Here is a 16220-nt window from a genome sequence, read left to right on the forward strand (position 1 = left end):
TATTGTATATGTATAAAATAGATAAGGAACTACCAGATTAAAATAATTGTGAAAATTAATTGCATACCTAGTATATGGCGCTTTACATCTGTCATGTCATTTAATTTCTTTCACCCAATAACTTGATGCAGAATGGAGAAACTCAGTAACTTGCCCAGATTACACTGCTGCGATGGTGTTGTCCCTCCTAGCAGCCCCTCTTGAGATTCTTTCATATAAGTGTGGCCTGTACATCCCTGAAAAAAACACAGTTAAGAACTGGATTTATGAGTGTCTTCTCTTCTGGGGGGCATTGATTTCCACGTGGTCAGTATTTTTCCTGTTCTGGTGCACATGGTTGGCAGAAGAGTTTTCAGTGCTTCCGCGCCATCACTGTGGTTATTTGCAGTCATGGGGTGATGTAGAAAAAGGTAGTAGAGGTGATGGTGTTAAAATTTACATGGAACTTACATTTTGTAATTCTATCAAGAGATAATTGTTTCTTTTTTTTTTTTTTTTAAATGTGTTAACAATGATTTCTCTGCTTACTTGAATTTTTGGTACCTAGAAGGTGGGTGTCATCTGAAAAATCTTATGGTTTGTAATTTATAATCTCACATTTTTTTCTCTCTTAGTGCAGTGAAACCTCATTCTTTTTTGAAGCTCGAAGTAAAACTGCTTGCAAGCACCTTTGGAAATGTAGTGTAGAATATCATACATTTTTTAGGTATGTTCCTTTGCCTAATAAATGAAAATTGTGTTTGCTTTTATAACAAGAATTCTATTCTTAGAAGAAATTTGGAAGTGTTTCTCTTGTATTAACTTTTTTACATGCACATGTATGTAGATTTTTTTTTTTGTCATACTATAAGAAAGGATCAAGGATGATTGCTTTTTAGGTTTATGTAAAAGTATAGCTTTAGTATTGGTGGGAGTTAAGTGTTCTGCTGTGGACACACTAAAATTAAAATGCCTAACCTGGGAATATGGAATGGGTGGCTGGGTATGCAAAACTTACAGAAAAGACCAAGGTTGGTCATGTAAATTTTGTAGGTAATAAGGCAGACAGTAGGCAGACAGTCGCCTATGGAAACAGTAAAGGGAGGAAAGGGACTGCGCTGTGGGACCCTCCCAGCGTTTAGAGGACAGGAGCGTGGGGAATGGGAAGTAAGGGAGGCAGATGCTGTGATGAGTGAGGAGCTGGCATCTGCATTGTGTGCTCCTGGGAGGTCGCAGGGATGCAGGCAGAGAACTGACCGTTGGGTCGTGTGGGCACTGTTTGTTTCACATTCTTACGGTGTAAAGATTAAATTTTATCAGGTAATATTATACATTAAACTATTTTTGGTTTTCAGATTTAAAACTAGATTAATCCTTCCCCTTTTTCCTTTTTGATTTACACTGAACATTTTTTCCAAATAGTATGATGCTAGAGGAGTAGTGTTATAAAATGATCCACATCTTTGGAGGAGTTTGTGTTCAGAAAGGGATGTAGCCCAAAATGTCTGAGACAGTACCTCTCCATCAGTGGGGCGGGGCCAAGAAACTCCACTTGGAGCTGTGTGTTGAATGTACCATAGAATGGAAAGTACGAAGAGGGGTGAACCATGGCATTAGATATGATCAACTGCCATGACAACCTTGGCTGGGGTTAATCAACATAGTGACAAGGCTTCCAGGAGAATTTAAGTAGAGAAATTAAATTGATTCACAACAAAAGCTTCCTTGTAAGGGTGATGATATATTTAATAGTCTTCAGGAAGTATGAGTATTTTGATATCATACTTGTGTAAAATACTAGAATGTGGTTGTTGTTTTAAGTATTAGCTTTAAAATAATCAATTATTATTTTTTGCCAATATGTAGACTGAGTAAAATATTTCAGCTATGTGTTAAGCAGTATTGCACTATTAATATATTTCTACGTAGTTTTTGCTCATGTTACATAAGTATATTTGTAAGTCTTTTTCTAATTTTCTTTTACAAATTCATTAGAATGCCAGAAAATGAATCAAATTCGTTGTCAAGAAAACTGAGCAAGTTTGGATCCATGAGTTATAAGCACCGGTATAGGTAAATGGCATTCTTTTCCTCTGGGTTGTGTGGATGTGTGTATGAATGCATATTTAATCTAACCATGCAGATGCATGCATGCATATTAAAGTTTGTGATCTGATTTTTTTCACAATGCCAGTGATTTTGATAGGCAATAACAGTTTATTAAACTTTCTTGACAAAAAATGATTTTCTAGGTTTAATGATGTTTAAAGAGTACATTAGCTTGATTAAGTATAGAGTTTTTAGAATGTAGTAGAGCTTACTATCTTCAGAAATTCATTTTGGTCCAATTATCAGTTATTTCCAATTATGTTGTGATTATGAAACAAAATAGATATTCTGAATAGTAGTTTATTGGTATTCTTAGGATATTCAGTTGAGTGTTGTAATATCATGGGTCAAATGTTTTCTGTAGTATAATGCCTACAATATAGTAATGCTAGCAAATATATGGTAACTTTATACTTGTACCAAGTGCCATATATTGTGCTAAATGTGTCCCATTTATTGCTTCTTTAATCATTACAGTCTTATTGATGTTATCCTCATACTATGTGAGGAAACTGAGGCTCAGAGACAAGTCACTTCTCAGAGAAACCAGCCAGGAAGTGTTTGTGTTGGGCCCACTATCTGGCAGTCTAACTCCAGACAGAGCCTGTGTCTTTACCGGTTAGTCAGACTGTTGCATGTTGTGGGGAAAGCCTGATTGTCAAGCAGCCAGGCAGGTGCTTGTGAAAATGGAAAGTTTCTATGTTTTGAAAAATAATTTGTTTTGTTTCAGTTCATTCTGTTAACTGGAGAGCCTGTGATGTCGAAGGCAGGGTAATAGGTGCCCAGAGATAGAAAGAATAAGATTTCACCACCTTTACCTTCGGCTTCCCTAGTGGCTCAGACATAAAGAATCTGCCTGCAATGTGGGAGACCTGGGTTCCATACCTGGGTTGGGAAGAACCCCTGGAGGACGGCATGGCAACCCACTCCAGTATTCTTGCTTGGAGAATCCCATGGACAGAGACTGTAGACTGGCGGGCTACATACAGTCCATGGGGTCGCAAAGAGTCGAACACGACTGAGCAACTAACACCTCTGCCTTCAGAGAGCTACGGTATTATTCAGGCAGTGAGACGGTCCCAGGCCCTATAAAACCCAAGCAGCATGCAGAAATGGGACTTGGGAGGCAGGACACTGTTCTGTCAGTCCATTTGAGACATCTCCAAGTGAAATGCTTACTTAGGAGACTTAAAAATCAAACCAGGTCAAGTGTTTGCAAGATAATAATATGTCAGATTTTAGTTCCTTTCTTTTATGAACCACTTTTGTTTATCTTGCTTTGAAACCAGGGATAATCAGTAAAGGAGTGATTAATATTAAATGTTCAGTGCATTAATCTTTATATATTCACTTGGATGTTTCCTCATTTGCTGACTTAACACTTAAGTATTATTATAGATGTTCTGGGTATCTGTAAGAAAGTGTTTATTGAAATCTAAAAATTTAAACTTTAAGTTATCAAGGTTTTCCCCTAGATAGTGATATAATTACAGGAATTTAAGGAGAGAGTATTTACTTTTTTATTAAGGAAAACAGCTCATAGTCAGTATTTGGGCTGTTCTTCCCATTGGAACGTAACACATTTCAAGGGTTATAGAGTGAATGTGTAAACCTGTCTCTTTGTCACTGAAATGAAGCTAGTGAAAAAGCATCTGTCTTAATATTCACAATGTTAAATTTGTAATTATGCTGTTTAACATACACTGTAGCTGGTTTCCACAAATTTACATACCTGATTTTTCAAATTTATTGAAATGCAAATGCTGTTGCTCTGGGAATTATTATTAGGAAGTTATTGGATTTTGCATATTAAATATAATTTCTTCCACAAAAGTAATTAAAGGTAACCTTTGCAAATTGGAAGCTCTGCTAAATCTGTTCTAATTTTGTGGCTGGTGTTAACTGCCTAGTAAATCTTAATGAAATTCGAGTCTCAATGTCTGTATGTAGGAAGCACTGCTAAGTCACTTCAGTCGTGTCCGACTCTGTAGGAAGCACTAACATTATGCAATTCCTGGAAAGAGGATGTTTCATCCCACTATCCAGAGCCAGGCTTAGGCAGGGATGGGTCTCTGACTACTAGGTGGTCACCAGTACATGACTGTTAATTGTCAAAAGTAATAACAGCCAATCCTTAAAAAACATCATATGCCTGTTCCTTTATTTTGAGATGTGCTGGAGGCATCCTGGAAGGAAGGAAGAGTTCTGGAAACAGAAAGCTCCTTACTTTACCCTGTAGGTTTTTAGAGCATGGGAGGTAGTGAATGGCATAACCAGTGGCTGTGGTGTGTGAGTGTGGTTGTCTGTGTGTATAACTCTACATGTGTTCACAGTGGAGTATGTGTGTGTAGGAGTGTATGATAGAGAAAGACAGAGTTCTAGTCTTTACTTTCTCTTTTGCATCTTAGCGCTTGCAGAATACCAAGGAGATTCCAACATCTTTAAGAAAAACGCACCCCACTCCATTACTCTTGCCTGGAAAATCCCATGGACAGAGGAGCCTGGTGGGCTGCAGTCCATGGAGTCGCTAGGAGTCGGACACGACTGAGTGACATCACTTTCCCTTTTCACTTTCATGCATTGGAGAAGGAAATGGCAACCCACTCCAGTGTTCTTGCCTGGAGAATCCCAGGGATGGGGGAGCCTGGTGGGCTGCCGTCTACGGGGTCGCACAGAGTCGGACACGACTGAAGCGACTTAGCAGCAGCAGCAGTCATTACTTTAGAGGAGAAAACTTAATTTTAGTGGTATGTGACAGGCAGTCCTTTCAGAAATTCAAAATTAAATTTTTGGGGAAAGATTGAGCTGAAATGTGATAGTCAAAGTCATCTGAAATAGTCTTTGGTTAAATATTTTGTTATACACTGCTCTCTCTTTCTCTGAGCCCCTTAAAAACTAATCTTGCCTCTACCTGTTGTTAAGTTTGTAGAGGACTCCTGGTTTGTATGAATGAATGAGTTGTGTAGAACTTATAGTCTAGAAATGAGACTTAGACCTGAGAACCAGCCCCTGCTCCCCAGAACCCTGATAACCTTCTTGCCACATTTCTTGAAGTGTGAAAGAGATCCAGTTCTCCTGAGAACTTACTTTGTGTCCAGTGCTTTCATGTGTGTTACTTTATTAAACACATTCAATGACCCATCAAAGGGGACTTATCCTCATTTGTATAGACAAGATATTTGAGCCCCCTCAAGTCTAAGGTAATTGAACTGAAGACCTTTAGCTACTAAGCAGCAGAGTTGAGATTTGAACCCAGGTGTCTTGTTCTCTTCCCTCTACCCAACCAATGGCTGTTTGTAGCCTCACTTGGGAGTTGAAGAAGGGCTGCTGGCAGGGCCTCCCAGCATGGAATGGGAGTATGTGTGCCGCAGGGCGAGGGTGGGCAAGTGGGTGACACGGGGACAAAGCCCTGTCCTGGCACTGTGGACAGCCACTAGGTGTGTAGGAGCTCCTGTACCAACACTGAAAATCTCTGCATTTGCCCTGTGCTTTTTTGTTACAAGGAAGTACTAAGAATACCATACAGGAGTATTTCTGCTAGGAAATAATATGAACAATAGAAATACAGACAAGGAAAATGAGGTTCTAGGAGATTAAAAGAATAATCTACTGAAGACCACACATTTCTGGTAGAGCTGAGCTTTGAGCCAGGCTTGTAGCTTTAAAGTACATGGCTGTGCGTGCTGTTCTTCTCCTGGGCTGCCCGGCTGTGCCACCCTGGCCAGCCGGAGGGTAGAAAGCTTCTCCCAGTCCTGGGTCCTGTGCAGCCTCTGCCAGGTCAGCTTATGTCCCTGGACTTCAGTTTTATTAGTCTTGTGATACGATTTTCTCATTTCTCCTTTATTCCTGAGAAACAAGCCATGAGGAAAAATTGAATAATAAAGTAAAATCTCATTATCGAATGCCTCAGTAGTCCACATATTAGGTTATGTTTTTAGGGCAAATGTTTTTTCCTCCATGCAATGAAGTACAGACTATCCAAGTCTTAGATTAAGTCTGTTGCAAGGAGATCTTATCTTCATACTCCAAATCATTTATAATAATGGAATTTTGCTGTCTATAGAATTTAAAAAAGATTTTCAGGGGAGAGATGTTGCTATTTGTATTATCTTATGTACTACCTTTAGAATAGCTAAAACTGTTGAAAGTTCTCAAATTAATAATTTTTAAAATCTATTTGTATTTAGTTAATAATTATGTAGCATTTTATATGCTTGGCATTGTTCTGGAAAATTTAGAAACATTCATACTTAACATTCATAATAAGCCTATAAAGTGGTCATTGGTATTATTGTTGCTTTAGTAATGAGGAATCTGAGATACAGACAGTTTGAGTAATGTTTGCTGGGGTCAGAGAGCTAGGATATGACATAGCTGGAATTTGAACCCAGTGTCCAGAGCTTCTTATTAACAATATATTAATATGTAAAAACAGCAAAATTAAACTTGATAAATGATAATTTTCTTATCAAATAATGTTATGAGATTTCTGTATGATACATTTTCATCATATATAAGGGGACATGTAGTTAAATTTCAAGTGAAGGCAGACCTGTCACTCTCTGCCCCCCAGCCCCCTGCCCTCCCCCTGGTTTTCATGAAGTCTTGAATGTGGAGTATATACACTCATGGATAGAAACTGTCATCTTCATTCCACATAGTAAGCCACATCCCCAGTTAGCCCGATGAGAAATTGCTCATTATGAATGTTTCAGGCCTCTATTTCTTGTAAAATGAATGGGGTAGTAAGCAGGGGAAGTTTCTACAGAAGTATGTAGGAGGTAAATTTGGCTTTTTTTCCATCTCATTTGATCTCTTTTGGGGAGAGAACCACCAATATGTATCCTGTGCTGCTGCTGCTAAGGCTCTTGAGTAGTGTCCGACTCTGTGCCACCCCACAGACGGCAGCCCAGCAGGCTCCGCCGCCCCTGGCATTCTCCAGGCAAGAACACTGGAGTGGATTGCCATGTGTCCTGTAAATGTAGGGTAAATAGGTTGAGGCCATTAAAAGACTTTTTTCCCATTAGATGGCACTTCTTATAGTGAATCAAAGTAGTCACTTAGAAATGCATTTTCTCTGTACCTAAATGACACTTCCCTTGAAATCCAAGAGTCATTTATTGGTTCAAATTCAGCAGCTGTGGAATAACTGTTTAGTAAAATGAACGTTGACAAAAATTCAGTAAATTAAATTACATGGTTCTTGAGAAGTTTAGTTTATCCTCAGGGAAAGCTCACCCTATTGCCTCATAGACTCATCAGGAAGTAGTGCTGTGCCGGAGGATTCTGGCTGCTCTGAATCTTCCTGGGTACTTGCTGGCACAGGTGGGGTGGGCAGAATCAGTGGCTGATTGTGTCACAGGTTTCAGAGTGCAATCTCACCAAGTGGCACAGTGGCAGAGGCTCTACGACTTGCCTTGTAAGTACAGCACGAGGACATGTTGACTCATGTAGAATCTTTGCCCTCAGTACTTCAGCCCAGCACGCTTTTATTGCTAAGTTGTTGAGCTGACAACATGAGCATCCTGAGTTTCTAGCCTATCATTCTACTTAAATCCAAACCTGATTCCTTCTTTAATAAATTCTTTCTTGGTTCTCTCTCTGAAAAGTCTTCCTTATGTCAGCTGAGGGAAAAAAAAAGTGCAACATTAGAGCTGTGAGTCAAGCTTTATTGGTGCTTGTAGAGAGAGGACTAGAGGCTGAGAGACGGTCTTTCAGATAGCTCTGAGGGCCTGCCCCTAAGGGAATGTGTGCAATCAAACACATATCTCTGTAGAAGGTTGCTGCTAGTCACAAGGAGCAGATGTCTCCATTAATGATTGTAGTGCTTTTCTAGTAGAAGATGCAAGAGATCAAGTTCATAAAATATTCTCCTGAAAATGTCTATCTGAAGGCCTGTTTTGCCACTTTTTCCCAGAGCACAGAGTGCCTCAGTCCCAATCTCTGTCCCGAATCCCTTTTAGAGTATGTCGAAGGTCAGCAGCTGTAGTGGCTAGTGGCTTCATTCTTGCAGAACCAGATGATGGGTGACATTCTTCAGCTGGCAGTTATATCTCACCTAAATCTTTCCTTGCTTAACACTGCAATGGGAATCATTTGAAGGTCCTATATAATCTACGTGAGTCTGTTTGTTTTTTTTCTTTCTCTCCATACACTGCAGATATTCTTTATGAGCTGTGCTTTAATTTTGTGGCTGTGTGGTCTTACCTGTGTTACTCAAAATGTTGTATTTTCAAGTGGCAGGACAGCACTACAGATGAGTCGAGATCTTTCTATTCAACTTCCCCGGCCCGATCAGAATGTGTCAAGGAGTCGAAGCAAGACTTACCCTAAGAGAATAGCACAAACACAGCCAGCTGGTAAGTCACAGAACCCCCAGCTCATCAGTTACCTTGCATTTCCTTTGAGGCTGTTGGTACGGCATATACTGAAGTGGTGACTGTAGCCTTGAAAGGTTTTAACTGTTAACATAGAGTTTTCAATGTGACCCAGAAAATGTCCCAGCAATCAGAATTATTCATAAATTGACAGGTAATCAATTTGAATCACTGTAACTTGCTTACTGACTGTACTTAATAATTCATTTTTTGAAGGGGTTAAATAAAATCACAACTGAGCAATTTCTTAGTTTGGTGTAGCTGAGATTAGAATTAAAACAAAGTCTTAGCAAAATTCATTAAAAAAAATACTGCTGGTGTAACAGTCTGTGAAGAGTTTAATTGGTTTTTATTGGCGTTGGACTGTGTTTCATTGTGCAGTATAATAAAGTGCATAAATGTACAAACATGTACACCTGCGCACATAAACATAATGTGGTATGTATGAGGCTTCCCAGGCAGTTCAGTGGTCAAGAATCCGCCCGACAATGCAGGAGACTCAGGAGATGCGGGCTCTGTCCTTGGGTCGGGAAGATCCCTTGGAGGAGGAAATAGCAACCCATTCCAGTATCCTAGCCTGGAAAATGCCATGGACAGAGGGACCTGGCAGGCTGTAGTCCATGGGGTCACAAAGAGTTGGAAATGACTGAGCATTACACATACATATGTGTGTGAAACTGAAAATCGCTCAGTCATGTCCGAATCTTTGCAACCCAATAGACTATACAGCCCATGGAATTCTCTAGGCCAGAATGCTGGAGTGGGTAACCATTCCCTTCTCCAGGGAATCTTCCCAATCCAGGGATCAAACCCGGGTCTCCCACATTGTAGGCAGATTCTGAGCTGAGCCACCAGGGAAGCCCAAGAATACTGGAGTGGGTAGCCTATTCCTTCTCCAGGGGATCTTCCCAACCCACTAATAGAACTGGGATCTCCTGCATTGCAGGTGGATTCTTTACCAGCTGAGCTACCAGGGAATCCCCACATATGTGTATATATATGTGTACACGTGCACACACACACACAGTTTAACATAGCCTGTGGCCCCAGAAGTCCCTACTATTTGCTTGATCACAGCCTCACCATCTCCTCTTGTCCCAACTGGCAAAAACCCCCATCTGACTTTGTGATAATTATTTCCTTACTTTTCACTATAATTTTACTGCTTATGTAGCCTTCTCTGAACAAAGTAGTTTATTTTGCCTGTTTTTAAAGTGTAATATAAATGAATCAAGGAGGGTGTTCTTTTAAAGTGCATTCATTTTCCTTGCAATGAGTTTTCTGTTGTATGACAGCTTCTTTATCCATTCTACTGTTGATGTACATTGGGTTATTCAGGTTTTTTGTTTTTAATGCACACCATTTCTTTAATAAAGCCACCTAATCCATCAGTTTTAACCTATGTTCAATGCTCAGAGCTCACAGATTTTACTCTAAAGTGATAGTACTGATTTTGGTTTGTGGTTTCTTACAGATCACCCTTGTCTAACACTCTCCACAGGCTTTTCACATGTATTATTTCACTTGAGCCTCACAGTAATCCTGGGAGGGAGGGCATGGCAAAGTCTGTGTTTTCATTTTACAGATGAGAAAGACATGGTCTCAGTAGCTAGACAGGAGTGAGGCTGGGATGAGAGCCCAGACCTCCTGGGTCTTTTTGCCATATTGTATGAAATGAATGGAATTTTTAATAACAGTAATTAGCATCGGAACATTACATGACAGCTGGCAAAGCATTATGACAGCCGTTGTTTCTTTTAATCCTCATACCAAGGCTATGAGGAACATGTTTAAGTTTGCTCCACTGCTGCTGGCTGCGAGAATGTCACCTGACTTATTTCGAGTTTCTAGAGTGAAATTAAATCTGATTGTAGGTCCCCTCCTCTCACTGGGCTGAGCGGAAATTAAATTCTTTCTGATGTTTCTACAGTGGCAAAAATTAGACATGATTTAATTTTACAATAGATTACCGTGCCACATAAGTAATATCATTATCCCCATTTAGCTGTTGAGGAAACTAAGATTATAAAGGTAATTTAGCCAAGATTACATAATAGGCAGGTGACTTAGGACAGAAATTTTAGCCTTGAAATTTAATATCTTTATCTTAATATTTTGTGATTATCTTTGTATCTGATCAGTATTAATCCTTTGGATCAAGTGCAGTGTGGTATAATTGATAAGCCAACTTTCAGATCATCATGCATTTCTGAAACACCAGGCCTCATGAAATTATTCTGAGACCAACTGAGAATATCAAAAGCATTCCTTGTGTCAAATCAACATTTCATTCCACTTGAGATGCTGGAATCACACATGCTTTTTACACAAACCTGCTCAGGTTGCTCCTTTTCCTCTCTTCACATGCTCTTAGAAAAACATCTGCCTGTATAGCACTCTGTGAGTCTCTCCTTGTAAGCCTCAATTCCAAAGACAGAGGTTTTGTTTGTTTGTTTCTTTGCTGGCTTATGTAGAATCCAGCCAAGTGCAATTTTCACAAACCTGCCTGAAACTGTATTGAGCCTCATGTTTTCTCCCTTCCCCCGTAGTGTTGCATTAAAACACATTCCTTCTAGGGTGAGGAATTCTCCGGGCCAGAATACTGGAGTGGGTAGCCTTTCCCTTCTCCAGGAGATCTTCCCAACCCAGGGATCGAACTCAGGTCTCCCACATTGCAGATGGATTCTTTACCAGCTGAGCCACAAGGGAAGCCCATTCAAAAAAAAAAAAAAAGCCATACAATGCTGTGTTTAAAAACTAAGACTTTGACTGTATGTACCTATCAGTTTTGCTTTTCAAGCCTGTATGCTGCAAAATTGTGATGTGTTCTGGGAACCCAGAGGTGACCCTGCCCTTGAGACCATGACTGGGTGGAAAAGGACCATTTAGCAATGCCAGTGAAGCAGTGTTACTTTAGTTGCTGTCATGCACAAATGAAGACTATTGTAGGGGCAGGGATGATGTTGTTGTATGTGTTTTTGAATGTAGTATATTCTTTTTCCTCTAATTCAAATGTACTCTACTTTGAGCCTCAGTTGAACCCAGCTGGTCGAGACCGGGTATCTAAGGTCATGGTGGGGTTTGGACTTGGAGCAGAACATTTGAAGAGGGCGTTCTTGTGTTCACGTTTATCAGTCACTTTCTGCTCCTTATCCTGTCCACCAGGTCCCTTGAAGCAGGGCTATTCTGTGTGAATCTGTGTTCCTGTGTGTAGAGAGGGGAGGTCATGGGTAAGCTGGAAGCTTCCTATGCTGAGAGTCAAGCCTGCCCTTTAAGGCTCTGCTGCTGAGAGTGGGGAGGGGAGGCTGCTGTGAGGGGGTGGCCTGCAGGTCACTAGGTCACCCAGCCCTCCAGCCTCCACCTCCTTCCCTACCAAGCCTTTTCTCCTGCTCCAGGCAGCTCTCCTAGGCCTGTCACTTCTGATTCCCATACTCCCAGCTCCAGAGCTGCCTCCTCCTCCAAAGCTCCCTGTTCCTAAGACTCATTCATGGGTGGCTGGGCAGGAAAGGAACAATTGCTCAAAACAGTAGGTTTTTATTATTATTATTATTCTTTTAACTAACCCAAGAAAAGCAAAAGTATTACCTTAATTCTTGTCACAATTGCTTTAATTTTAATTTGAAAAATTTGACAATTAAAATGGTAGAAAGCTTATTTTAAAGCATAGAGAACGTTTATTTTATTAGATTGTACTGTGTTTCACAAAAATGGAGCTGTGGTTTAAAGGGAAGATAGATTTAAAAAAAAAAAAAAAAAACTCTTTAAGACCAGCTATGAATTTCCATAAATTGAATTCTGGTATTCTGTCTAAAATAAAACTTGAGAACTACAGTTCCCAGAGTTATTGGCATAAATCCTCCCCTCTTATTTAACTAAAAAACAAGTTAAGATAGAAAGGGAACTTTGGCTTTTTGTTAGTTTATATCATTAATTTATACTGCATGACTTGTAACTGTAGAAGACATTCTTTTATTTCTGCTGAAGTAATTCAGTCAAATTCAATCACTATTCCTCTTAACCTGTATCTAAGTTCTCTGATAATTTTTAAAAGTCTGTTTGTTCATTTCTTGATCAGGAATAATAAATGCCCTGGTAGCTCAAAAGCCATTGTGATTAGAATCCACTGAGATTAGGCCTTGGCACCTCTGTGAGGAAGTGCATTCCAGAGTCAAGAGCCCTGCCTGCTGCCCCACCCAGAGGAGTTCAGCGCCAGGGCAGGCATCCAGAGCATTCCTGCAGATCTGCCCGGCAGAGGCAGGCATTCGGGGTAAAGCAAGAGGCCAGATGGCAGGAAGGAAAAGTGCATGTGTGTCCAGCCCTTTCTCTGACAAGTTCTTGGCACCTCACGTAAGTGGGTTCATGTCATAGAAGAGCTTCTGCTGTAAGAAGGGCAGTAAAGACAGAATGTTTAGCTATAATCTGTAGTTAGCTATTTGAAAAGTAATGGCTGAAACCATTTATAGTGGATAAACAATGCTGCGATTGTCTGGTGCAGCATTTTGAGTTTTTAAGGATATCATACTGATGAACAGAGAAATAAATAGTTGCAGTGTAGTCCTTCAGGCAATTGAAAAGCTGGTTCAGGTGACATTTTGGCATTCTAGAAGACGCTGCAGACACAATGCAAGAGGGTTCGTGAAAATGACTCATGAGTGAGGCCGGTCTGGAAGCAGACAGCTCCTGCTCAGGCCAAGCCAGTGTTTCTGTGCAGGAAAGAAGACTCAAGTCGTGTTTCCAAATCTTCCACTGTCTTAAGGGAAGCATGGAATTTGGCTATTTATAGAAACTTTCCAGAGTTTTAAGTATTGGCAATTAATCTCATTTTGAAGAAAGTCTCTGTGTGCCAAATGAAACATTGCTAAAGGGCCACTATGGCTTGAGGGCTGCCTCTTCAGAACCTGATTGACAGAGTTGGTATGAATGACCGGCCTACCTGCCCTGGGGTCTCTGTGGTTTCTGCAGCATCTCCTGTAGGGTCCCTAAATCAGATTCTACAGTCCACGACTCCCAGCAGGAGCACTTTATAGCTGGTAGGTGAGTTGGCCAGCTCCAGGGGTTGATGGTGCCACACAGTTCTGAAGCCCCTAACAAATGATTCACATGTGGGAAGCTGACCGACGCTTACTGGTTCCCTGAGCTGGTGCAGGCCAGAGCAGGAGAACCCGAGAAATGCAGGAGAGCAGCCCAAGCAGGAGAGACAGTGAAGTACACTTTCACCAATTTGGTGCAGTAAGACTCCCTGGGCTGCTGGGAAATAGTAATGTCAATGTCACTGAGCCCTTGCTCTGGTTGACATGTGCCAGATGTGAGGTCAGCAGAAGTCCAGCTTGACTTGTGGTGATCAAAAATATATTTTAAAATAATTTTTTTTAAGGCAGTCGAAAAACCAGCTATGTGAGTAGAGACTGGCGTATCAGACTTAGCTCCATCTTGTTAATCTGGGTTCAGCCTCAGTCATTCCTGGACTAGTTGTGTGATGTTATGAAGTCATTTAACCATCCTGAGCCTCAGTTTCTTTGTGGATCCGGTGGTGGTATTACCTCCTGCCTCACAGGTGGTGGTATGGGACACAGCATCATGTTGGGAATGTGGAAGAGTGCTTTCCACATTCTTTAGTTTCTCTTTCAAACATCTCTTTAGTTTCTTTCTCCTAAATCAAAAGGAGTCTTTCCATACATAGTGGGGACCAGTCTGTGAGTCTACCTGGCAGTCTTTGAATTATATTTATCATATAGAATCAGTTTCACATACAAAGGTTAGTATCATGTGGAGGAGGGGCCTTTTGGGAGTGATGCGTGGACAGAGTCATTGAAGTTCAATGAATGGGCTTCAGAAAGAAACTGGTTACCACTGGATTGGTACCGATTTATTCTAGAAGATTAGGTATAAACAATATGAAGGAAGTGGGCAGGTCAAAGTGCCCCCTCTGGGGCCAGGTGTATTGCTTCATTCTTCCACTGCCTGCCCAAAAATCCCTGGGCACCCAAGGGCAGCTGTTGTCAGGCAGTATGAGGAGCCCAGAGCTAGGAGTTGTCCTACTTACCCTGTTCCTACTCCTCAGAGTAATCATTTTTCTCCACTTATTTTTAGCCCCTACTCCATGCTCACCATTCTCCAGGCTCTCTAACCCCCACCCCCGCCACCCCTGGATAGTCTATGGCTGTGAGTTGAGAATAACAAACTCCTTACAGTGAACCCATAATAATGATGTGATTGTATGCTGTTTTTAAGGTTCACATAGTTAATCATTTCATCTTCTGTGTAAGATGGTTTTCCCTATTTGAGGTAATTAGGCACTAGGCCTACCCAAGTGCATTTTTCCTAATGAGCAGACAATAGAAACAGAAGATAAAGGGCAAAGCTGAAAGGGCTCGGAGAGGGAATCAGAGTTGTTGAGTGAAGAGGAAATAGCAGTCACAGCTGTGGATATGTGATTTCATAAGTCAAGTCACAGCCTCAACATATTGTTAGATCAGCAGCAACCTCACTTCTGCCATATGAGCAGGCCCATGGCTATGTTTATCATCACGAGAGACTGGAAACTACCTAAGTGTCCACTAGTAGGGAACTGACCTAATAAAATAATAGATGTGTACCCCTGGGAAATACCATGTGTCTTTTAGAAGAAATCTGAGGGCAGGATTTGAATTTATGTTGGCCAACTCTGTAGTCCCCCCACGTCTGCTGCAAAAGGTCAGATCCCCTGAGGAGCTCCCCAGGCAGAGGATTGTTAATAACTAATAGTCAGTGAGCATCACTGCATGCCTTGCAGTGTACTGGGCACCCTGCAAGTAGTATTGCCCTCATTTCTTTTGGAAGATGCTCTGACTCACAGTGTACAGGTCAACAGTCAGAGGCAAGGACTTGTCCAGCATCCCAGAGCTGGATATGAACCAGGTCACTGTGGAGAGGGAACAAAAAAGAAAGTGATAAATTGGCATCGATATGAAATGATTTCCAAGATACAGTATAAGCAAGGGGGGAAAAAAGGGCAGGGGTAGTGGGTAGCAGCAGGCAAGATACTCCCATTGCGTAGATATAGGATCAAAAATAGAAAATCAGAAATGGGAGAGAGATAAATTTACTCTGTATTCTTTAATAGTATTTGCATTTTTACCATGTTGTACTTAAAAAAAATCCCTTCAGATAATTGTCATGAGTGTCTTAAGTTCACAGAGTAATTTCAAATGTCCAAGTTTCCAACAGACAGATTCTTGAAAAGCTCAGATGAGGACACTGATATTGTGCTAGGATGTGTGCATGATAATTTATGAAAGATGTAATAGAACAATACAGGATGGATCATCCAAGTTCAAATGTTAGGATTTCTACTGTGCTGTAGCAGATACAGCCCAAGTCTTCACGGCAAAGGCATTAGACACACTCATATCTGTGCATTTAAATGTAAGCCTTAAAGTATAGGAAATTGCACTGTAGATCATCAGGTCAAAGGAGGAAGACTTATGTAGGACCCACATGTGTTTTTGGATTAGATGAAATAGAGGATACTCACTTGTGTTGTAGGCAAGGACACTGAGGCCCAAAGAGGTGAAATGATTTGCAAGTGTAGCAAGTTCTGGAACCTGGAGGTTATCTGGATGAGAATCAGTAGGTACTGTCTGGGAACAGATTGAGAAAATTGATAATAATAGCTCTCACGCCTGTTGGGCACTTAGTAGGCATTGTGAAGTTTTTGCATGTTTGTCCTCCCTAGGTCAGCTGAAGACAGGAAGGGAAGGCATTAGTAAAAATTCT

General features: G+C 40.9%; 1 protein-coding gene across 4 annotated transcripts in view; it reads left to right on the forward strand.

The window, feature by feature from the left end:
* Window positions 1-16220, forward strand: part of EPB41L4A (erythrocyte membrane protein band 4.1 like 4A) — a 297461-nt gene that overhangs the window by 214791 nt on the left and 66450 nt on the right. For all 4 annotated transcript variants that reach the window (XM_070377187.1, XM_070377185.1, XM_005902712.3 and 1 more), the window contains 3 exons: window positions 615-706; window positions 1975-2052; window positions 8326-8447. In XM_070377187.1, the coding sequence (XP_070233288.1) occupies window positions 615-706; window positions 1975-2052; window positions 8326-8447 (292 nt within the window). The remainder of the gene's footprint in view (window positions 1-614; window positions 707-1974; window positions 2053-8325; window positions 8448-16220) is intronic.

Source organism: Bos mutus, chromosome 10 (assembly GCF_027580195.1).
Source record: "Bos mutus isolate GX-2022 chromosome 10, NWIPB_WYAK_1.1, whole genome shotgun sequence".
Classification (NCBI taxonomy): Eukaryota; Metazoa; Chordata; class Mammalia; order Artiodactyla; family Bovidae; genus Bos; species Bos mutus.